The 26099-nt window shown below is 39.5% G+C and overlaps 1 protein-coding gene across 2 annotated transcripts in view; it reads left to right on the forward strand.

Annotated features, from left to right (window-relative positions):
- The window catches only part of LOC124795166 (band 3 anion transport protein), a 590830-nt gene that overhangs the window by 421127 nt on the left and 143604 nt on the right, over window positions 1-26099 (forward strand). For both annotated transcript variants that reach the window (XM_047259057.1, XM_047259058.1), the window contains exons 10-11: window positions 4343-4520; window positions 18521-18726. In XM_047259057.1, the coding sequence (XP_047115013.1) occupies window positions 4343-4520; window positions 18521-18726 (384 nt within the window). The remainder of the gene's footprint in view (window positions 1-4342; window positions 4521-18520; window positions 18727-26099) is intronic.

Raw genomic sequence — 26099 nt, forward strand, 5'->3', positions numbered from 1 at the left:
ACTGGCTTCAGTGAAGACTGGTGATTTGTCTTATCATGCAAAAATTTAAAAAAAATGCTTTGCATTCTCTGTGTTGTAATTTAACATGTGGTCAGACAAACAGTACACTCAAGTTAAAAGAAAGCTATTTATTTTCATCCATTGGAGAATTAAATAAATGGGGACAGAGTCACAAATTCTGGAGGAAATGAAAGAAATCATTAAGGTATTTTGAGGAATGACAATTCTGTACCACTAATAAAAACATGTTTTATAAGATTAGAGACAAGGGAAGGCATAAAAATAATTGTAGACCTGTTAGCCCATCTTCACAACACACAAAATATTGACTGAAATATGATGAACAGCACAGAAAAAAAACCAATGGATTTAGGTAAAGCGAAGGAAGAAACAGGCTTGAGAACTGGATGTAGTACACTGGACCATTTGCAAGTTTTGAATGAAATTTTAGAACATAAAAAGTAATATAAGCTACTATTTTACCAGAGATTCATAGATTTTGAGATAACTTTTGATCCAATTTCAACAAAATATGCATTAACAGTCCTTGAGAAACAAGTCACTGATACACTGTAAGTTACTATACTGAAGAGTATCACATTAAAATGGATGGTAAAAACTTAAAGGGTGGTTTTTATTGAATTCCAAGAGATAATAAGAGACTAAGAAGATGGTATACTGGAAGATGACGTTAGAAAACAGGCTGAGACAACATGGATACATATACTTTACGAGGTGCTATCCAAAATTTTCAGAACTGGTGCTTCCACCTGTTGAAAATCTTACCTTTGGACTAATGTTCATCATCACCCTCGAAGTAGTTCCCATCCACATGTACATGCCGGTCCCAGCGCTTCTGCCACTGGTCAAACATTTTCTGGAAGTCCTGTCCTTTGAGCGATGCTTCTTGAATCCTCTCTAGTGTGTTGAACTGATGGCCTTTCAACTTGAGTTTCAGTTTTGGGAATAGCGCGAAGTTGCAAGGTGCCAAATCTGGCAAGTACGGTGGGTGGGGTACAACAGCCATGTTGTTTTTTGTCGAAAAGGTCCTGGTGAGCAAGGACGTGTGACAGGGTGTGATGTCATGATGCAGGAGCCAGTTCCCTTGACACCAAGGTTCGGGCCGTTGTCACTGCTCATTTTCACAGAGCCGTCACAAAACGTCACAGCAGTACGCAGAATTCACTATTTGGTTGGGTGGGACAAATTCTTTGTGCACAATTCCCTTGGTATCAAAGAAAACGATGATCATGCTCTTCACTTTGCTCTTCACCTGTCTCCCTTTTTTGGGTCTTGGAGAGCCTGGGCTCTTCCACTGGGAAATTTGTTACTGTGTCTCTGGGTCATAACCATAAATCCAGCTCTCGTTGCCAATGATAACCTCTGACAAGAAGGTTGGATCATCAGATGTGGTTTGACGAAGGTCCGTGCACACTTCAACATGCTGTGCCTTCTGATCAGCAGTCAAGATCCTTGGCACAAATTTTGCAGCAACACGATGCATGCCCAATTCATCAGTCAGCATTTGTTGACATGTTCCATAACCAATACCCACTTCATCCACAAGATCTTGAATGGTTCGACGTCAATCCACACGAACCAACTGTTGAAATTTGTGAACAATGTCTGGCGTTGTGCGGCTAATGGGCCTTCCAGTGTGAGCATTATCTTCGACCTCTGTACAGCTGGCCCTGAACTGAGCATGCCACTCAAGCACATGTGTACGGCTCATGCTCTGTCCCCCAAATACTTGTTGAATCATTGCAAGGGTCTCCGTAGCACTTTTCCCGAGATTTGCACAGAATTTGATACACACGCGCTGTTCTGTTTGCGGATCCATCGTAAAATCACCACACACCAAACACAGAGTATTACAGAAATCACTGTGGACATGCAACATGTCCTCCCAGCTGAATGCCACTCCACACACTGACTTATCAGATGTGCAGCTCTCACCACCTAGCGGTGCAGAGATCTACTACTCCTACTTTCCAGATGGCAGCACCAGTCCTGAAAATTTTGGATTCCAACTCGTATGTCGTTAGTGGAAGGTTAGAAGAGGCTTGTATTCAGCTGTCACTAGCAAATGGCCAATGATATGACATATATGATATGATAATGATGGTCATCAAGATCTTAAACCTCTTTCTAGTGTGGATTGGTAGCAATGCTGGAGCTCATACTCATCTGGCTAAGTGTATCACAGTAGATTATACAGCTAGTGTCATGACGAATCCATATTATGGTTAAGTGCTTATTTGATATATCCTCACATTTATGTTTCCTGTGCTCATTGGCATTGTTCTGAGGAATGAACACTTGTGTTAGAACCAGAGATAGTAGGGTTGCTGTTGTTGTTATTGTTGTTGGCTGTGTTTAGTGAATAAATCCTAGTTTTATTCATCTAGGGTCTTGGATTCAACTACTTAACAACTGCTGCAGCCAGATTTGTAACTACTTTGCAGACATTTTAACAGATGGAATGAGTGATTAATAATGTTCTTCCAGTTGTTGCGCCAAGTTGCTGTTTTCATTTTATACACAATATTTTGATGACCGAGCCAGCCATGTTCCTCAGTTTTGCTGTTATATATACTCACTGCCTGTACTCCAACTAGAATGTACAAGTGACAGCAAAACTTACAGCTTCTCAAGACGGTGGCTGTATCTCTCATTGAAATATTGTGCATAAAATGAAAACAGAAACTCAACAGAGCTCCTGGAAGCATACTATTAATCAGTCGTGCTGTGAAAACCTGAGACTGGGAGATGTTTTCACAAAAATGGAAGTAATTTTAGTATGTCTATAGAAGTACAATAAGATCATTAATGTTCACACTATATTTCAGTTAATCAGCAGACTGCAAGAGTTGTAACTTCAGACATTTATTAGACAATGCAATTATCTATGAAGGAATCTTGCCAATTTATTTTTCAAATGTTACCTAATTTTGCCAAGATGTCACCCTGGTGCATGAAGCTTTGTTTGCAAAGAAACTGAAAAATGTATATTTGACAAAACATAAAAAATTATGAAGCCCTTGTCTACAAATTTAAAGTTTTATGACTGAGGTCACTCATATAACACAGATGTCTAGAAGTAACAATGTGATTGCACATAAAATAGAAAAATCACAGTGTCAGTGAGGAATTAAGCTATGGTAGATATGTCTCATTGCTGGGACATTTGGAATTCTGATTTAATATTGCTTAAGTGTGTGAAATTCGTTTCAAGTGAGTCAAAAAGGGGGCAGTGACCATACACAAACAGAATTAGTGCAGGCTAATTTGAGTCATAAAACAGTGCCACAGAAATGATCAAACATCTGAACTGACAGACATTGAAGAAAGGTGTCTACAATCTCTCAACATGCTTCTTGGAAGGTTTCAATAAAATGTTTTCATGATGCAGTTTAAAAAACTTTCTTCAATCTCCTCAGTAAAGTAAAGTTCTTTTGGTATTATGAAGATAAGATCACACAAACAACAGCTCAGGCAGCAACATTAAGATGTGCTTTCATCCCACACGTTATCAGTGACTGGCAAGCCATTCAATCTTAATATATGATCATAAAAAAGTACCTTCTACACACAAACCTTTGACTTGTGGCGGGTAGATGCAAGTAACAAATGTGGGACAATAGCTGTCTTGATGTATGATGAAGTGCAAGTGGAAGTCCCAAACAAACAATTGATGTACTTTACACTGTTAACATGTAACCATCATTTAATATGAACATTGAAGTTATGTGTTAAAGCTCATGCATGAGGGATTACAATCATTTTGAAAATCATTTATTTCCTTTCAGAATTGTTGTGACTGTGCTGGAGAGTAAATAACTTTCCAACCAATAATTTCAACAATAATGGCTGTCTCCAGTATGACTGAAATGCCTTTCTTTACTAAAAGGAGTTATAATCCTTTAAGAGACAAAAAATAGTGCCAATTGTTTTTTTATAGTTTGCTTAATATATGTATAGCATTTAAATAGTGTCTTTAATGGGTAGTATAATACCAATGAGAATAGACCACTACACAAACTAAAAGAGATGCTGACCAATGGACATGTGTGTAGAAAACACACACACACACACACACACACACACACACACTGACTCACACACACATCTGCATGTCTGATGGTAAACAGCTCTTCTGTTTGATGGGTAACGTCCTGTCCTCATATATATATTTCATTTTATCCTGGATGTTTATGGATAATTAAAACATATTTAATATAAGCCTGAATATGGAAGCTTTTGGTTATAAATTGTCACTGTGACTGCAACACCAAATTAATAAAACATTTTGTTGGTAAAGTTCTCTATTTGATACTTCTAGGTTTTTGTTCAACTGGATGAATTGTATGGAGAAGGAGAAGACAGGGAATGGAAAGAAACTGCCCGCTGGATCAAATATGAAGAAGATGTAGAAGAAGGGGCGGATCGTTGGGGTAGACCTCATGTTGCTTCATTAAGTTTTCATTCTCTTCTGAATCTCAGGAGATGCCTGGAAACAGGTGAGAGGACTGTGCCTGACTTAATTTGTGAATTATTCATGATTTCAAAGAAAAACAATATGTTACAATCAGTTCTCCTGTTAAGGTAATTTTCATTTACGTAATAGCAAGTGATATTAAATAATTTTTTATTGTTTCTGTATACTTTAGGATTAAAGGAGACCACTCACTGAAAAGCAGAAGTGTTTAGTCATCAATAGGCACACAAAAAAGAAGGAAAACATGTTTGCATTTGGACTCCTCCTTTGTCAAGATACAGTGCATAAACACACCCACACACTCACTAACTTGCATACATCTGCATATGCCCCTACATGTTACCAGTGTTCTGTAAAAACTTTCCTATGACATTTTTAATGTTTGTCTGATGGGAGAGGAACAGTGAGTACCAAGGTAATCATTTCGTGAAACTCATATCCTTCTGTGTTTCACATGTGGTTGACATAATGTGCAGGTATAAAGCCTATTGTTGTATGAAGCTCCTTGTGAGAAGTTCCTGAGCATACAGATGAATAAAAAACTCAGACAGCACCAGCTTGTGGATAAGTTAACCAGAAAGCTCACTTCTGTCTGTTTTGTGCTCAAAAATCTCCGTCACTGTGTTGACATGCAGACTAGATTCCTCGTATACTGTGCCCACTTTCACTCAGTTCTGTCCTGTGGTGTAATCTTCTGGAGCATTGTAGCTAAAGTGAAACAAGTGTTTATTCTACAGAAGTGTGCAATAAGTATATTATATAAAACTGATAACCAAACATCATGCTGAAGCTTCTTGATGGACCAAGGATTCTTACATTTATGTGCCAGAACATGTACTCACTAATGGTATTTTTGGTTAATAACAATAGTGAATTTAAGATGAATTCAGCAATTCACAACTACAGCACCGCTCGCCTGGTGAAAGTCTTTTGATTTGACGCCACTTTGGTGACTTGCGCATTGAAGGGGATGAAATGATGATTAGGACAACACAACACCCAGTCCCTTTTTTTTTTTTTTTTTTTTAGGTCCTCCCATCTCCCCTTCTAGCCCTTCCATTCGCTCTCCTTCATGCGCCTTCTTCGGCGAGCTTCAATGCCACACTTTTTTTTTTTAATGGGTTATGAAACTGAATTACATCTTGAAGTCAATGGTAGAAAATTGTAATCCGAATATATTACTGTGAAAATAAGTCTCTCTATATTACTGTTGACTGCATTAATGGAATGCAAAATATTCTTTCATTAGAATTTAAACAAAAATGAGAGAGAAGCAAAAGTAAAAATTAAGACAGGAAATTAAACTTCTTCAGTGATACACGTCTTATGCATTAGAATAGTTTTTCCCTACTATTCTTGTGCTGTGGCATGATTCCTGTTACTTTTTGGGAAAACATGCTTTTTCGGGGTTCTGTTGAGGCCTTCACGGCTACTGTATCGGCCCCAGGGCACATGAAGTCCCCACCATACTGCACCCTCAACAGCAATCCCCTACTTTGGCAGTCTGTCTTGTTCCGTTGATTTCATATTATTTAGGTACTATCCGATACCTTGTTTCTGAAACAAAATTTGCATCATATTCCCGAACTTCTTTTTATGGTCTTTGTTCCGGTATATTTTGTCATTGCCTTTGTTGTTGACAACATCATTGACAAAATTTCCGAATAGCCACAAGATGACATTGTTTTTTTTTTTTGTGGTGGAAAGGAAACTTCTTCTGGGAAGAGTATATCGTGTACTGTGATTTCTCTTCCATCGGTCCATTTGAGAATAGCGACTTGCAATACAATGTCATTCCAAATATTCTTGTATCCATTACAGATGAAGCGATGCTTTAAGGAGTCCTAATTGTGACATTTTTGGCACACATTGGTTGCATGTAGTCCTATTGAATACAGTTTTTCATTGGTGCTAATTATGTTGTTGACAACTCTGTACCATGACGCTTGCACTTCCGTAGTCAGTGTTTTGTTATTTACATTAGCCCATATTTTTCCCAGTTTTTGTTGGGATACTTCAGCTCCATTTTATTTTGGTTTTCGCGTGATTGTAACTTCTCTACTATACATTTACTTGTCCTCTTATTTTTGTCTGTTAAAATGCATGCCAAGTATCTTAATTCTACATAAAAATCCTTAATATGCTTTAGGTTGTAATTTATGTTGTGAACATCTACTGGCAGCTGCATGCTTCCTGGTTTAAGAAGGTCAAATAGAGCGGCAGTTATGCTGTTTGGCTGTGTCTCTATAAGTTTTAGTGTTCTTTTAATGAAGAGGGCAGTGTTTTTCCTCTGAAGGTCTGTCAGCCCTAGGCCTCCGTTTTTGGGTCTCAATGTAGTCGTTCCTACTGCTAGTCTAAAAATATTGCCTTTTCATACGTATCGACAGATTGCTATGTCTGGAGGTGTTGGTAAAATCTGAGTGACATATGCAGCTTTCAAAAGAACTGCACAGTTTATTAGTTTAATTATTTGCTTGATATTTCAGTCTCTCGTTTCATGCAGTATTAAGCTGCCTCTGATTTTCCCTAACACCTGTTTCCAATTAGCAGCCGTTGTTCTTAATGGGCAACTGTAAAAAGTTATGCCCAAAGCAATGTGACGGTCCACCCTGTTTGCCCATGGTAGCTGCACATTGTCAAGACCCTGTAAATTTAAAAAGGAACTTTTCATTTCATTTATCCTCGCACCAGTTACCCTGCTATAAAGCAATAACTTGTCCGTTAGCTGGGCACAGTCATCATCACTCCTTACTAGAACTCCCACATCGCCAGCATATGCATTTGTAACTGTCTTCAGCCCAGCTATTGTTATGCCTTCTAAGGTTGTGTTCAAAATCCGTGAAAGGGGTTCCAGAGAAACCACATAAAACAACATGGACAGGGGACTTCCCTGAGGAACTCCACTAGATATCAATACTTCATTAGTATATTGTCCATTGATCGAGATTTTCGTTCGTATGCCTCTGACGATGTTCATTAAAACCGCTAAGTTGCCATCATTGAAACCTATGTGTTTCAAGGTTCTGAACAGATATCCATAGTTGACTCTGTCAAACACTTTAGCAAAATCAATGAAGGTAATGCCTCCATTCCCTGACGATGATGAGAAAACAGAAATAATGTCTCGATATTCACATACAGTCTTAAAAATGGTACGTTGAGGGAGACACGTCTGGTGGCATCCAATGACTTTTTCTAAAATCGGTCCCATTCGTTCTTTAATTACACATGCAACTACCTTGTAATCTGAGTTCATTAGACTGCTCAGCCTCATTTTAGTAATATCTTTCGTGTCCATACTCCTTCCCTTTTGAGGTAGTACCGTTACACTTTCCTTGAAAGCAGCAGGAATTTCCTCTCCCCTCAAGACGTCATTAACTACTTCCGTGAATTGGGAACCTATTAGGTGCCAAAAGGTCCTATAAAACTCCACAGGCAGGCCGTCTGGGCCAGGAGACTTCTGTGAAGGTGAAGACTTGAATATATCAAAAACCTCATCATTCGTAATTTTTAATGTTAAACCTCTGTTCTACTCCTCTGTAACAACTGCCTCTATTCCGAAGTTCTGTAAAAACTCTTGTACCGAGTTGTCGTCAGTAGCATTTCCAGAATATAATTGCTGAAAAAATCTGTGTGCTTCATTTAAGATATCCCTTTGTTCTGTCAGGACTCTGTTATCTTCCGTTCTGAGGCTGGCAATAAAATTTCTTCTTCTGTTTTTTGTGTTTTGTATCAAGTGGTAGATGGAGGTGTTTTCTGCCTCTCGATCCCTTCTTTAGCAAGGGTGGCTGTTCCACATGCGTTTTCTGGAGCCACATTCAACACCTCTTTGTACCCTGAAACATACAATTCTTTGACATTAACTTCCTGCAGGAAGGCTATATCTGTATCTGACTGATACAGAAAGTCCTTCAGTGCAGCTACCTTTGCTTGACTCTGAATTATGTTTATCTTTAGGCCGGTCACGTTATATGTATGTTCCACTGTGAGACGCTACAAGACAGTAAATAGAGGACACGTTATTGGAGCCGTGTACAATAACTTCTGTTTGTATATCTAAAAAGAAAGATGATGAAACTTACCAAACAAAAGCGCTGGCAGGTCGATAGACACACAAACAAACACAAACATACACACAAAATTCTAGCTTTCGCAACCAATGGTTGCCTCGTCAGGAAAGAGGGAAGGAGAAGGAAAGACAAAAGGATATGGGTTTTAAGGGAGAGGGTAAGGAGTCATTCCAATCCCGGGAGCGGAAAGACTTACCTTAGGGGGAAAAAAGGACAGGTATACACTCGCACACACACACATGTGTGTGTGTGCGAGTGTATACCTGTCCTTTTTTCCCCCTAAGGTAAGTCTTTCCGCTCCCGGGATTGGAATGACTCCTTACCCTCTCCCTTAAAACCCATATCCTTTTGTCTTTCCTTCTCCTTCCCTCTTTCCTGACGAGGCAACCATTGGTTGCGAAAGCTAGAATTTTGTGTGTATGTTTGTGTTTGTTTGTGTGTCTATCGACCTGCCAGCGCTTTTGTTTGGTAAGTTTCATCATCTTTCTTTTTAGATATATTTTTCCCACGTGGAATGTTTCCCTCTATTATATTCATATCATTAATTTGAAGCCAACAATAACTTCTGTTTGGATATATATAGTGTTATTTTATTTTACTTTTATTCCATTGACGGTTTTCCTTCTTTTTTCTTTTTTTCTTTCTTCTTAAAGTTCAGTGTGACAATTTTTAATAAGAAAATTATTCCTCAAAAGCCCCTTCCGCCCCCATTGCATCGGTCTGATCCTCCTTTTCGTCCTCCCAGTTAAATCATGACGTGGTGATGTATCCCTGTCCTTGTCCAAGTCGGGTTTCATTGTGCATATCTGATGTCGTATTGTCATGCAAGGGTTCAAATGTTCTGTGTGGCGTTTCAGCCCATTCTTGTCTCTAGTTCCGATCTGAACACTCGACGACCACTTCCTTTTGTGTATCTTCATCCTTCTTTTCGGTCTCCTGTACCTTCCTCAGCCCCTCTCTTAAAGGAGGGGCCAAGTTCTCTGCAGCTTGATGTGCTCTTCGTCTCTTTTTATTTTTTGATGATTTTGGTGAAATCATCAGTGACACCTTTGGTGAGTGTCCTGGCGACTCCATGGAAGGTCGAGGAGAAGTCATCTGTCCCGCCTTCGTAGCAGAAGATTTTTGAGCTCCGTTAATTTCGGTGCCGGCAATTGCTGCTGTTTCTACGACACGTGAGATGGGTGGCGTCATTGGTTCGTCTTCGGTGTGTGCCCCCCCCCCCCCCCCCCCGCCCCCTTTTCCTTTGACATTTCCTAAACCTGTCTGTGGTGGCCTGTCATCTGTGTGGTTGTCAGTTATTTCTTGCATCACTTCCTCTTTATGTCCATCCACTATAGTTCCCTCTGGAATGTTGGCCCTTTCATGTCTAACTACCGTTTCGTACTCTACCACGTCTACATCAGGTATTATCGATGAAGCTTGTCGCTTGTTGGAAGAGTTGTCCGACTCAGAGGGCAAGTGTGGTGCGCCCTCAGTGATGTCATTACTGGCCAGATTCTGATTGTCATTGTTAGTCAACTCCGCGATGCTTCCCATTTCCGTGTGTGCATCGGAAGGTCCCACCTGCTCGGCCATATTCTGTTGATAGGGGGCCCGGCTAGCTGCCGCGGCAGCATACGTCACTTGCATGCTATCAACTTGTCCCGGGACATCCGCCTCGTTAGTTGGTAACTGAGGAACACACCTTCTACTGTACTCACTTCTGACGTGCCCTGTGGTGTTACGTAATGCACAAGTCCATGGCTGCCCATCATAAATTATGAGAGCGCGATGGCCACAGATATTCAAGTAAGAAGGGATATGTCGTAAGAGCTCAATCTTAATCTTTCTAACTCCATTCAAAACCGGAAACATATATTGCTCCGACCATTTTTCTGCAATATTGGATATAACCCTACCATAGGGCTGAAGAGCAGCATTGATTGTTGCGGCAGTGACCTCGAACGGCAGTTCGATAACTCTCACTGTTCGAATGCCTAGCCCAGCCTGGGAAACAAGAACGTCACTAATGGTTCTGTCTGCATGATTAAATTTAATTTTGTTACCACACTTATCAACTATCGAGGAGCACAAATTAGAGGAAATCAATTTCAAAAAGACAGAATTGGAAACAAAAGAAAGATGAACGCCAATAATTTCGTCTCCTGTGATCTTAACTGTTACTGAAAGCCACTCTTTGATCTTAAAAGCCTTTGGTCTTTTACAGGTCCAATCAGAAGTGAATCTAACCGTATCTCTTCTTTCACAGTTAATTTTGTTCATTTGGCAGAATGAGATTTTCACTCTGCAGCGGAGTGTGCGCTGATATGAAACTTCTGGCAGATTAAAACTATGTGCCCGACCGAGACTCGAACTCGGGAGCTTTGCCTTTCGTGGGCAAGTGCTCTACCATCTGAGCTACCAAAGCACGACTCATGCCCGGTACTCACAGCTTTACTTCTGCCAGTTGGGCACACCGCTCTACTGACCTTCGTAACAGCCACACAGCCGCTGTTTACGCCAGCCCTCCTAGTGCTGCCACCACATGTCCGTCCAGCTCGGTGGCCGAGCAGCAAATTGACCACTCAGCTACCGGGGGCGGACAAACAAACATGTGATTCCATACTGCCCTTCTCTGTACACATTCAGTATCTCCTGTTAGCCGTGTTTGGTATGGGTTCCACACACTTGAGCAATATTCTAGAATTGCTTGCAAGAGTGATTCTTTAAGCAATCTCCTTTGTAGACTGATTGGACTTCTCCAGTATTCTACCAGTAAAAAAATGGCGTGTGACGAGGGCCTCCCGTCGGGTAGACCGCCCGCCTGGTGCAAGTCTTTCGATTTGACGCCGCTTCAGTGACTTGCATGACGATGGGGATGAAATGATGATGATTAGGACAACACAACATCCAGTCCCTGAGTGGAGAAAATCTCCGACCCAGCCAGGAATCGAACCCGGGCCCTCAGGATTGACAGTCTGTCACGCTGACCACTCAGCTACCAGGGACGGACAAACAAACGTGATTTCATACTGCCCTTCTCTGTACACATTCAATATCTCCTGTTAGTTGTGTTTGGTATGGGTTTCACACACTTGAGCAATATTCTAGAATGGCTTGCAAGAGTGATGTTTTAAGCAATCTCCTTTGTAGACTGATTGGACTTCTCCAGTATTCTACCAGTAAACTAAAGTCTGCCACCTGCTTTACCTTCACTGATATTACAGTCACAGGATACTCTGCATTTTAATTGTCGGCAATGGACAGTTTTACATTTCTGAACATTTTAAGTAAGTTGCCAATCTTTGCACTACTTTGAAATCTTATCAAGATCTGATTGAATATTTATGCAGCTTCTTTCAAACAGTATGTCATTATAGATAACTGCATCATTTGCAAGAAGTGTGAGGTTACTATTAATAATGTCTGCATTACACATCATGAACAACAGTATCTTCAACACACTTCCCTGGGGCACACCTGAAGTTATTTCTACAGCTGTCAATGACTTTCTGTACAAAATAATATTCTGCATAATCCCTACCAAAAAATCCTCAATCCAGTGACAAATTTCACTTGATATCCTACATGATTGTACTTTCAATAACATGCGTAGGTGTGGTACTGAGTCAAATGCTGTTTGGACTGACTGCCTTGATCCAGAGCTTTCGGTGTCAAGAATACTAGAGGGCAGTTTTGTGGATCACTTCTACTACTCTTCTCATAAATGGGTGTAACCTGTGCTTTCCTCCAAGTAATGGGTAAGGGTTTTTGTTTAAGGGATCTGAGATAGATTGTAATTAAAAGAGGACCTAACTCAGCTGCAAATTCAGTATAGAATCCCATCAGGCCATGATGCTTTGTTCAATTTTGAAGATTTCAGCTGTTTTTTGACAACACTAACACATATTTCACTCATATTTTCAGTGGTAAAAGGATTGAATTGAGACAATTCTCTTGGGTCCCTTTGTAAAAGAACATTTGAAAGTGGGGTTCAGAATTCCAGCTTTTGCTTTACTACCCTCAATTTCAGTTACTGTCTTGTTCTCGAGTGACTGGACACTAATTTTGCTGCCAGCCTTTACATATGACCTGAATTTCTTTGAAATGTATTCGCAATTGCTAATATGGACCACCGGCAGCTGCATAATGAAAGGACAGCAACGAAAATTTGTGCTGGACTGATACTCAAACCAGAATTTCTTGCTTATTGTGTGGGGTCGCCTTACCATTAGGCTATCTGAGCACTACTCACAAACAGACCCAAACTTCCATATATTGTCAACCCTTTGTCTACAACCTGTACTCATACACTGGGTTTTGTGAAAGAGTTTTTGACAACATTTTGCTCTGGTACTTATTGAAGGCTTAATGCATTGCTCCCTTGACAGCTAGATGCATTTCATTCATTATCTCTCTATCTTTAGACCTATGCTTTGTTTTATACCTGTTATACAGTAGTCTCTGTTTCTTTAGAAGTTTCTTTACAGTGACTCTATACCATGGATGGTCCCTTCCATTACGAATTGTTCTACTGGGTACATTTTATCCAGTGCATGGTCAACTATTCTTTTAAACTTGAGCCATAGGTCCTCTATATGTTCCTGTCCCGTGCTGAAAATTTCAAGTTCCTCATTGGGATATGACTCCACTGCTTTTTTATCTAGTTAACTAAACATATTTATCTTTCTGCTTGTTTTAGTTGTGCTTTGTACTTTTGTAATCAGATTTGCCACAACTGTGTCATGATCACTGACACTAGTTTTGACATAAACATCCTCAAATAGTTCAGGTCTATTTGTTGCTATTGGATTTAATATATTTCTATCATCAGTGGGGTTCTGATCTACCTGTTGTAGGTAGTTTTCAGAGAGTGGAGTGGAGTGAAGTGGAGATTACGAGGAAGGATTGAATTGTTTGGGGGAAGAGACCAAACAGCGAGGTCATCGGTCTCATCGGATTAGGGAAGGATGGAGAAGGAAGTTGGCCGTGCCCTTTCAAAGGAACCATCCCAGCATTTGCCTGGAGCGATTTAGGGAAATCACGGAAAACCTAAATCAGGATGGCCGGACGTGGAATTGAACCGTCGTCCTCCTGAATGCGAGTCCAGTGTGCTACCATTGCGCCACCTCGCTCGGTAGTTTTCAGAGAAGTTATGTAAATGCTCTGCTTGAAGTTCTGAGAACAACAGCAGCTAAATGATATAGAAAGAGGAAGTGTTGTTCCCCCTCCCCCCCCCCCCCCCCCCCCCTCCAAAAAAGCTGTTTTTCTTCAAACATATGTAAGGTAATCTAGAAGTAGTTACCATAATTATCAGTTTTAGCAGATTACCGCTTAAAATAATTTGTTGTTAGTATACTTTTCAGAAGTAGCCAGCAGTGGTTGCTTCTGCCTGTTAATGTATAACTTGTTTTAGCATCTCATAATGATGTAGCTAATCCCCAGGATGATTTATTTAAACTTTCACTGGTGACAGGAGCCTACAAAAATACATAACTTGACTTGTTGCATGTTACTGAATCCTCTTTTCTTTGTTGCAATTTGTGAGGCATGGTGTGTAAATGAATTAATGAATTTATAAGTACAAAAAATATATACAGTGCTTTACTTAAGAATCAGATCATCTCCTTCTGTAAATATGATTGGTATAGAAGGAACTTAGATAAATGGAAATCATGTTAGGTACAAAAGAAGAGAATAATTTATTTCAAATCATTTGTATGAGGTCTGCTCAAAAAATTCCAGAATATTCATAATTTTGCACCAGTGGTGTGTTGGAGAGAATTGCAGTTGGCATCCTGCTCACATCTGTGTTTTATGTGTAACTGCTGGAAGTTTCGTTGTTGTATGTCTGTTAGTTATTGTTCAGTGCTGTATTGAGTAGAACATAGTGTCACATAGTTTGCGAATTTTGTGACAGGAGCTAAGCACTTGCATTACATTTTGCATGAAACTCAAGAAAATCTTTATAGAGACACACCGAATGATCCAAGAAGCCTATGGAGATGAGTGCTTAAGCTGTACTTGCTATTATGAATAGTTCACACAGTTTAAAAATGGCAGGACAGAAGATAAAGATTACCCTCATTCAGGATGCCCTTCGACACCTACCGACAATGCTCATGTCTGTAATGTCAACGAAATTGTGCATGCAATTGAAGACTAACCAACATTTCAGTTGTTTCACTCCTGACACAACATTTATATTGCATTGTGTTGTTGCCAAGTTTGCCCCACGGCTCATGAGTCAAGACCAGAAAGACCTTGGCCACACAATCTGTGAGCTTCTGGATCACATAAATGAGATTGGGAAGTTCCATAAGAGAATCATGCCTGGTGATGACACTTGGGTCTATGGTTATGATGTTGAGACCATGGTTCTGTCTTCACAATGGGTTGGGAAAGGAGATAAAAGACAGACAGTGCTTCACGCGATCCAGCAAGAGGCATACCAAGACTGCTTCTGGAAATGGAAATAGCATTGGGAGCAGTGTATCAATTGTGGAGGTTGAAGGATACCATGCAGAATAGGTAAAAGGTAAATGTAGAAAAATTTCGTGGGCAAAGGTCCAGAATTTTTTGAACATACCTTATATGTAGATTCTAGTGTATTTCAGTGTTTCCCGATTGCAACTCTGCTGTACAATTTAATGATGATGGTGTACACTTCAGTGAAATATTCCAGAGGTAATACAGTCACCCACTCCAATCTCCATTGGGAAATACTCAGGAGTACATTGGCACCAGAAAAGATGATAAAAAGATGAAGAGGCTTACACAAGCTAGACTAGTATGGAGAGCTATTTCTAAAACTACATTTGATTTGGTATTTATCACAATGTTAGTACCATATGCAAATAAAACAAACTTAGTACCTGGTGATATTCCTGTTGAATGGTCACTAATACATACAAGGAAGAAAAGGGCTGCAAGCTTGAACCTTGTGGAATGTTACTTGTAATTTGATACCATTCAGATGGAGACTGTAGTATAGGACTTTTACGTATTGACACCCTTTGTCTTCTTTTACAGGAGTATGACTTCAATAATTTCACAGAATTTCATGAGATACTGTAACATTCTAGTTTACTTAAAAGTATGTTGCAGTATACTCAGTTCAGTGCATTTTCTACATCAAAGAATATACTAGCATCTGGTATTTTATTGTGTAGTCAATTAAGTACTCTTTCAGTGTATATGTAAATAGTTTTATGAGTACCAGAACTGTTTAGAAATCCAAATTGTGATTTCAACAATTTGTTATCTGTAGCCAGATGGCTAAGAAGATGTATATGTATTAACTTTTCTAAAGTTTTAAGAATACTGGCAGAAGTGAAACTGGCTGTAGGTTTGAGGGGATTTCCTTATTCATATACTGCACCCATTCTGAAAATTTGATTGATAAATGAAAGTTTATAAAAATAACCTAAGAAGCTAGTAAACTCAGAACAACTCTCTTGAATAATGTTAATGATATTTTATTGTAACCACAATATTTTTTAAAATTTATAGCTAAGATTTTGTGGTAGTCATTAGTTCTTGTGGTGTAGTGAAGACCATATTAATGTCACTAAAGTTTTTTGTGAAGTTTGGTCTCAGGTATTCCAGGACAACATTTACTGAGCCTGTCAATGTTGTCTTATGGGTTACCAATATAAAGTGTCTATTAAAGAGCTGTGAGACACTACAAACTTATGGACATCTGCTACCAAATGATCACTGCTCCTATTCATCTCTAATTCTGCCACCCAGCTTCTGTGTTGTATTCCACATTATCTTTATTTTATTACCTTTGTGGCTGTGCTCTTCTCATAAAGTGTGTAACCTGCTTTTTGGATTACTTTCTACAAAAATCTACAATATTCCTTTTAATAAGGTACAGTTTCAACATTAGGGCTGTTCTTCAAAGACAGATAGTTTCCCTTCTTTTTCTACAAGGTAATTTTATTATCTTGAGCAATTCATTATTGAGCCAAATGATGCATTTTATTACATTTCTACAAATACAGCTCCAACGAAAACATGAGTTTTGTACAACTCAAATTCTTGTTGTAAATGGTGTCAAAAGCTGACTTATACTTTTATACAAAAATTGATTACATAAAAAAAAAAAAAAAAAAAAAATACAGAAAGGACAGGTCACTACTCATCATATAGAGGAGACACAGAGTTGCAGACAGGCACAACAAAATTTAAGCATTCAGCCAAAAGACCTTCTTTGAGAATGGGAAACACAAACACATTCACACAAGCACAGCTCACATACTCATGATCACTTGTAAGATTTTCCATTCAAAATTCATGAAATAATAAACATTGTAATGATTGCAAAAAATTATCTTAAAAAAATGAAAAGGGTAGCTCTGCCTGAATATTAGTAATGGTAATGAATCCAAACACCATTTTAAGTCACTTTTCATGTATTGCTCCGAATTTCATCAGACAAAGAAAAATATTATTTTACATATTTCTGGCAACAACCTATACAGCCTACCTGCCTAACCATGGCTAAACCTATACTCTCATGGTGGGTGCTGCCACAGCAGTATAAATAACATACAAAAATTAGCGCATTTCACAGTATTGTTTAAATGATGCATTTTTAATTTATAATTAAAAGTTACAAATGTTTGACAGTTTGAACACAGGATTTGTTATTGTATTGTCATAATATTTTTGTTGTTCTGTCCTGGACTTTCCATTGTTTGATTTTGCTCCACAGATTTTCTTCCATCCTCCAAATCAGTGCTGCTTTCCTTTGTTGCTATTCTCTAAAGCATTACTCGCTTCTGTGTCTGTCCTTTTCTTTCTCTTCTTTTCTGTGTTTTATCTGTCACCTTCCAAACTGGTGCAGCATCTCATATCCTACATTATTTCCACTGATATAATTGTTCATAGGCCTTCATATTCATCACACTTTGTCCCTTACTGTCATGTGTTTTTGCTTGTTATTTTCCATACCTTCCAGTGCCACACAGAATTGTTGAATCTAGACTTTCAGATTGATCACACTTCCTCCCTCACTGTCACATACCTTCACTCGTTATTTTCTGTACCTTCCATGGCCATGAAAACTTGTTGAATTGCGACCTTATCAACCTCTCCTCTCTCTCTCTCTCTCTCTCTCTCTCTCTCTCTCTCTCTCTCTCTCTCTCTCTCTCTCTTCCCTTCCCTTATTGTAGCACCACACACTAACCTTATCCAATCCATTTACATCTGCTGCCCCTGCTCCCCTTTTCATATATATCCACCCACTGCACTGACCTGCATCCCACTATTATCATCTTTTTATTTATTTTCCTCTTTTATGTCACTGTGTTTTCACATGAATTTTAGTTAGTTTTACCTGACACTATTGGCCCTACTCCATCATCCATTCCATCCTTTTTGAAAAAAGACTGTTGCTGTCCACAGTTTGGCTACAGCAACCAAAGTCTGTGGTCACGTATATGTGAGTTGTGCTTGTGTGAATGTATGTCTGTATTTCCAAAGAAGGTGTTTTGAGTGAAAGCTTAATGATATTGTAGTCTTTTCTTTGTGCCTGTCTGCGACTCAGCATCTCATCTGTTTGGTGGGTGGAAATCTATCCTTTTCATAATACTGTTGTTATTTCATCCTGGACTTTCCATTGTTTGGTGTACATAAATGTGTGACGTATCTCAATATTATACTGAATGTTAAAAATATACAGGGTGATTCTTATTAACGTTTAAACACCTCTGAAGTGAAGTAGATGAAGCCAAGACAAGTAATTTTTAACATTTAAACACCTCTGAAGTGAAGTAGATGAAGCCGAGACAAGTAATTTAATATAAGACACATGATGTCACAAATGTCAGGAAATACTCCAAAAGTGGATGGCAAATGTTGGACATGTGAAGTGCTTGATGAACTGAGAGAAGCAGAGGATAAGCCATGCTTGCATTAAGAACGCTGATGGACAAGACTGCCACATCTATTTATCATTCCACAGGTGTTGTGCTACTTGATCTTGAGGAGAGAGATCTCCCTGGAGTAGCTTACAGAGTTGTTGAACAAATGGTGATTGATGAACTGATAGAAGCAGAGGATAAGCCAACCGTGATGCGTGCACTGCTGCTAAGGCATCGCCATGTGAATGATCATGACAAGTTTCGTTTTGGGATGAAGAGGACTTTCTCCAGCTACACAAGTTTACAGGTGAGTTTCCTTGTTTCCTTAATTTCCTTTGTAAATGTCTCCTGTTGCTGTACAATGTATCTATTTGCTCCATGAATAATTTTGTAGCCACACTTTTAATGCGTGTCTCTTAAATCTTTGACATAATCAGTCAGTTTAACTGAGAAACCGAGATACCATATTATTAGTGTATAAAAATGCTCACATTTCATTTTCATCCTGTGTCATAAATGAGATAATTCTGTTGAGTTTCACAAACACCTACTTTCAAATCACTGAAGAGTTGTAAGTAGTTAATTAGATGGACAGATTGTTCCAAAGGGCAAAATATCATTGTAGTGACTTACTTTGTAGTGGCAATTCCATCACTTCTGTCCAGCAGAGTATAAAGAAGTAAGAGAGTTGTGTTTATGCAACTGGCAAGACAGATCTGTGAAAGGAAAGTGGGAATGTGTTCTATAATACATTTTTTGTTGATTGTCCCGTACAATCAGGAGAGAAGCGTCTTGTACAGAGTGAAACTGTTTTGTAGTAAATATAATGTTGTTAATACCAATGATCAATTGAAGACAATTGATAAAGTATATTGTAATAATAATATTTATCACAGGATCAAAAAGTTTTGTTATTGCAGAGATTAAAAGAGCTACTTTCTTATTTAGTGTGGTGATGTCAGAAAGTTGTATGATGATGTAACTGAAGACTGTAAATATAAACTTCATTTGAGCAAAGTGAAATAATAGTAGAGATAAAATATAAGTTTTGAGAGTGAGGTTGACAAAGATTTGTTATCTGGATGAAGCTATAATTAGTTAGCATAATCAAAACATACATCAAATTTTCCTTGATACCTGACAAAGCCATACAAGTATGTGATGACATAAATATGTGGTTCAAGTGTGACTAGTTATATAAGATTATGTACTATACCACAACTGCTAAATAGCTTTTTATATTTACCTAAAACAGCAGCTGAATTGTACACCACCTGCAGCCTCATAAATTTGTCTCTAAAGGCAGATATCCAAATTAAATAAAAATAGGCTACATTATTCAGTTGCATAGAGTTGATACTAACCCCCAATAATGACTACAGTTAAGGGAGCCAAAGTATTCTAGCATTGTGGCCTAAGAAAGTTACACACTCAGCAGAATGAAAATTTTTTTTAAGTTAACACGGTACACAACACTGAGATTCAGTGATGTTATTTTCTCTTTCACAGGCAGTGTACTGCCGATTTTAGTGTGTGAGCACATCTCATGGACCATCTGACAGCTTCCTCTCTATATCTTACAAACCTTGGATATTCTTCCAAGTTCTTGGCTGAAAGGCTGTAACAGAGAGATCAACTTAATCGTAGCCTTAGGAATTTTGCTAAGTTGACACATTTTTGCTCTTTGGTAGTATATATGCCACGATGAACGTTTGTAAAAAGCAGAAATTGTGTGTTTGCTTAAGACCTGAACCTGTATACCAGTCCTTCATTGGCAGTGACATTCCAAAACCATGTCAAACAACCCTAAGTATTTCACACTGTTTTATTTACACAGCAGATCAGAGAGAAATAAAACATACATTTTTCTGGACAGTTGTGTTATATTCATGTTATTCGAGTTAATTGTTAAATTGTATAGCAACAATATGTTTATTCATTATTAAACTGACTAGAGGATTAACTTCAATTTTTTTAAAAATTCCAGGCTACTTTGTTAAATACAAGGTATAGAACACGATGAAATAAATCATTAACATGTGTATTGATTTCTATAGCTGCCATACTCTTCTACTTCAGTAACTACAGTCTTCTACTTCAGTGACTAAATATTAGTAATTTATCTAAACCATAAGATTGATTTTTAGCTTTGGAGAACTTTTGCTAGAATTTCACAATTTGTTATCAGAAAAACTTAAGTAATTTATGTGTTTATTGTGTGCATTTCCTGCCAACTAAAACACTGAGATTTCTTTTCTTATATTGGGAGATATTTGTCATTTCCTTCTCAAAGATACATTATTTCACCTCACAATGAATGTTTTTAATATTCCTTAATTCAATGCAATTGAAAAGATTCTTCCCTACAACAATTTGTTCTGTAGAAGACTGTCCTTTCTACTTACAGGTCTATAATTATTTCACTGGATTATTGTTCATATTCTTTAACTTTATCTTCTCTAACAAACAGCATATACAGGGGATGGACAAAAATATGGAAACACCAAAAACACAAGACTTCATCATGCCAAATATGGTGTCGGAAACCTGTTGGCATTCTAGTCATGTTGTAACAGATAAATACAGGTTCTGTATGGTTTTCTAGGGTATCTTACACCATTCTTCCTGAAAAATAGTGGCAAATTCAAGTAACAATGATGCAGATGGATAGTGATTATGCACCCATCACTTCCAAGTAGACCACGAAGGCTGACTAACATTGAGATATGCTGACTTTGGTGACCAGGGGAGATGTGTCAGCTCATCCTCACGCTCACAAAACAATGCCTGGGTAACACATGTTGTGTGATCAGGTGCCTGTCATCTTGGAACACAGGGTCATCATTGGGGAACAAACATTGTACCACAGGATCGACTTGATCAGCAAAAATGGTCACATAATCCTTGGCAGTAAAGCGATCTTGCAGCGTCACCATGGTGTTCATGGAATACCATGATATGGCTGCCCAAATCTTCTCTGAATCTCTGCCATGTTTCATTCTTGAGATGTAAACTCAACCAGAAGTTAGAAATAGTGTGAAACAGGACACATTCAACCAAATGACACTTCATGGCCCAGGTTTTGTCGCTTCAGTACCATGTATTCCTGTTATGGAGATTTGCACAACTGTTGTGTGGTTTTGAAAGTCTAGCTCACCCTGCAATTCCATGCTTATGGAGCTCTCTTCATGTTGTTTTGGTGCTGATAGGTTTTGTGAGTGTGACATTCAGTTCTACAATGACTTTTGCAGCCATTGTCCTCTTCTTTTTCATCACAGCTCTTATCAATGACCATATTTCATGATCAGTCAACACACAATTTCGTCTGTATTTTGACTTAGTGGATGATGGTTTTCCGCTTTCCCTGAATTCAGATCTCCTCCTTGGAATAAGGTTTTACATTGACAGTATGTGGTTAAGCCAGAGAGTTGGACTTGAATGGCACAGTAACTGTTTGTTACTGATGATCCAAGAAGTGTCAAAGTTTATTCCTGAATTCACTTTGGAATGAAAAAGTTAATGACACCAAGCATTATGATGGCCAGTACCATAGTCCACACATGTCCCTGGTGAAGATATTATGACCACCAGTACCGTAGTCCACACATGTCCCTGGCGCAGAGATCACATCTTGCCAAGCCTGGTGACAGCACTGGTTGCCTCATGTAGAGGAGATTCCTGGCTGAAATAAGGCACTGAAGAACCTGCTGGTTCCTTAGCAAGACTGTGATTGATGAACCACTACTGTGGTCAGCCTATGGACCAGAGAGCTCATTAGGAATGAACTGCATGGTACAATGGTACAGTCTGGATGCCAGCCTAAATACCATGAAGGTGCCAGAATACAGCCAGATCTGTTTGAGGCCATGTGACCCTGCCGCAGAGACAAGTAGGTCCATGGGGCCAGTGATCTTTTGTGGTGATCACGATGCCACCTGCTGGCCCAGTGGGCACATTTGTCTGCTGTAGTGTTCCTTTCAGCTTTGCTGTGTGGCCACCTGCTTGACACTGGTTACTTTGCAAGAGTGCGAATGGTCCTGACGAAGCATACACCCCATCCCTCCCCCCTGGTGAATGAAAGGGTGTGGCATATCTCAATGTCCCAGGAGTCAGTGTCAATTAATGTGGACACCTAGATTGTGGGAGGGCTGATGTCATTGGCACCTGGAGGCTGCATAGCCTGTTGCAGTGGTGGCTTGAGGTTGCTATCAATGGTCCTTGGTGCTGAGGTGTCTTGACACTGCAACAAAAAACTTTGTGAAAGATTTCCAGTCGGGGGGTCGATGCACTGCAAGAACGCATCTAGTTGATATGTGTTACAACTGCCAGCACCCATTGCTGGTGGCCCTTGGAGAAGACGAGTACCCAGCCCTCATCCTGTAAGGAGTATCAGTGGCAGTTCCATTATCAGGAAGGTAATTGAAGGGCAGTTGGGTGAATAATCAAGAGCTGTGATTGATTGGGCCTACCATGCAGTCTTCATGTGGACTAGTCCCATCTTGTGGAGATGAGCAGTAGGAGAGTAAGAACAATGTGACTGCCTCATCCAACGCAAGATGCTCATGCAGCTTGGCTATTTGTGTCTGGAATATGAGGATGAATGTCTCCACAAGGCCACTGAATGCTGGATGGAAGGGTATTGTATGCATCCAGGCAGTGCCATGTCCAAACAAAAAGTGCCAAATTAAGTGCGTGTATAAACAGGGAAGCTTTATCTGTCACCATAGTTTCTGGAAGTATTGTGATGGGAAAAATGTGAGCCAGTACTTGCATTGTTTTCGCCAAGAATGTTGAGGACATTCAAAACACATATGGAAATCACTGCTTGCATCAGTGACACTTAACGAGGATAATGCTAAAAAGTGCCAGCAAAGTCTAAGTGGAGGAGAGACCGTGGTGATAATGTGTCCAGCCAGGGAGAATATCACTGCACTGGCTGCCTGTTCCGACATGTGGTGCATGCTGCAGCCATTTTAGCAGTGTAATTGTCAATACCTTTCCCATATACATCTTAGTGAGTCAGTGACCTTCTTGGAATAGCGTCAAGATGTGTTGTCTGAGGGTTTTTGGCATCACTACTCAGGTGCAACCATTGTCCCCCTGAAGCAATAGAATGCCATTGAGAGCTGATAGTTTTTATAATACCAGTATGATTGCTCTTGCGGGTGGTCCACTCATTTGTGATTCACTGACCAACCATGGTCCACTAATCAAATTACTTTCTGAATGACTGGGCCATCTAAATATTGGTGGACAATGACTACCAAATCCAGACATAAGTTCATCACCACTATTTATGCTTTAGTATCTTTGTTGGGAGCACACCTCTGGCACCAAGATGAACTCCAGGTCTTGTCCAAGGAGCAGTCTTGAGAGGAGATCAGCATTGATGTGCTGCACCATGAACCTATACCGAATGTCGTAGATATACCCTTACTAGGACAATGCTGACTGCTAGATACGACGTGCTGTTCTGGTTTCGAATATTGCAATAGCCAAGACTTCCTTCTCTATTTAGCTGTAATTATGTTGCGCTTGTGTCAGTGCCTTGGAGAATCCTCAGTAGAGCATTCCACCATATCAACCTCTTGGAACAGCACCACTCCCAAACCATAGTACAATGCATCTGCCACCACAGTTAAGGGACTGGAAGAGCCATAGGCAGTGCAACATACTGAAGGAGGAAGAGCTTGTTTGAGATCCTGGACAACTTCATTACATGAAGAAGTCTAATTGTACATTTTTGGAGCAGCTGATGGAAAAGTTCTGTGACGGCTGCCGTGTAAGAAATGAATTTTTATAGTAGTTCAATTGTTCAAGAACAGATTTTAGTTGTTTAGTGTCATTGGGGGCTGGGAGGGCCCGGACGGCCTGGATGTAGTGTGATGTGGGCCGCATCCTGATGCATTGAACATATGTCTGAAATATTCTACTTGTGGTACAAGAAACAGTATTTGTAGCATTTGTCCACATTACACTTGAGATTGCCATTTGAGCACATCAGATAATGAGTCAAGGTTGGCGGCTAAATATTGAGCATTTTTACCAGACACTGTAATTTCATCTAAGTGATTGGCAATCCTCAGCAGCTCTAATGTGTGTTCTAAATAGTATTGATAGGTAGCCAGTGCAATAGCAATGCTAAAGGGGAACCAATTACACCAGAGAAATCAAAATGGAGCATTGACGAACAAGACTTTTTTGACGCAGTGGGAGTTGGAAGTATGTGTCGTGCAAATAAATTTTTGCAAAGATCTCACTGCCCATGAGGGGCACCATAATGTCTTCTATTCTAGGTACACAGTAGACATCAATTAAGGACTGACCATTAATCAGGGGTTTTGAAGTCTCTACAAATCTTTAGCGAACCTTCTGTTTTGCCATAATGATGATGGGAGTGGCCCACTAACTGTTGAGGACTGGGGTCAAGTTGCCCTCATCCTGCAGGCTTTGGAGCTCACTCTGAAACTTATCCTGGAGTGCAAAAGGAACATGGAGTGCTTTGAAAAAGCAGGGCATAGCCAAGGGGAGGAGCATGACATGTGCCTCAAATCCTGTGAAGCCGGCAGAGGGATGTGGATAAACTAATCCAAATGTCCACAGTGCAGACACCATGTCTTGGCAAAGCTTGGTCACAGCATTGAGTGCTCCATGGAGAGCATCGAAGATCCTCCTGGTTGCTTCTCAAGAGTGATTGAAGAACTGCTACTGCGGTTGGTGCCTGGCCCAGAAAGCTCATTTAGAAATAAGCTCTTTAGCCTAGCCTGGGCACCAGCCTAAATACCAGTAAAGCAGCAAGGTACAGCTGAGTCTATTTAAGGCCACGTGACCCTGCAGAGGCAGTAGGTTTGTGGGGCCAGTGATCTCTTGTGATGATATTGTTGCCACGTGCTGGCTCGGTGGACATGTTTACCTTCTGGCTGTCATCTACCAGAGTGACCCCTGGTGCTCTGCTGTATAGTTCACCTGCTTGACTCTGAAGTTTGACTGGTTGCTATCGGAGAAGACAAATTTCCCCAACGTAGCAGTTCTGACTGCGACTGGCACTTACAATGCAGTGGGGGCATTGTGTTGTTCTTGGTCAAATACAACAATGCAACCTGTAGGCTGCATTTATGTTAAAACATGTATTTCTCTCACAGTTTTTCCATATTTTTGTCCAACTTCTGAATATGTAGAAGAGTTATCATAATCATCAACAAAGATACATATTTAAAAACGGGTTCATGAAAGCAATGTTCAGGTAATTTTGTAAGATCTTTTCACATGATAAATGTAGTTTATAACTTCTAGTGCTACTGATAATGCTTGACTCAGTTTCAAGTAAGTCTATCAGATAACCAGAATGTGTATTTCTCTCTGTATGTTTAGTGCCCTCCACCAAAACACTCCAAGATGTTCCTTCATCTTACATGGTTTCTTAGCAGCTGATGCTTTTACGTGTTTCCCATTGTTGCTCTTGGAATACCTTACTTATTGTCAGTGTGATTTCTGGTATTACCTTGAATGTTCTTGTATATTACAACAATTCTCTTACTGTAGTAATTTCAGTTTTGACAGTCATAAAGCTTTTGGCGTGGAACTTATAAGAAAAGAGAAAGTATCTGATGATTAGAATCCAAGTAAATAAAAAATTGCAAGAACATCATTTCTCTCTCCACGAAACACCTGCAAATCACT

The sequence above is a fragment of the Schistocerca piceifrons genome, chromosome 4 (assembly GCF_021461385.2).
Source record: "Schistocerca piceifrons isolate TAMUIC-IGC-003096 chromosome 4, iqSchPice1.1, whole genome shotgun sequence".
Lineage (NCBI taxonomy): Eukaryota > Metazoa > Arthropoda > Insecta > Orthoptera > Acrididae > Schistocerca > Schistocerca piceifrons.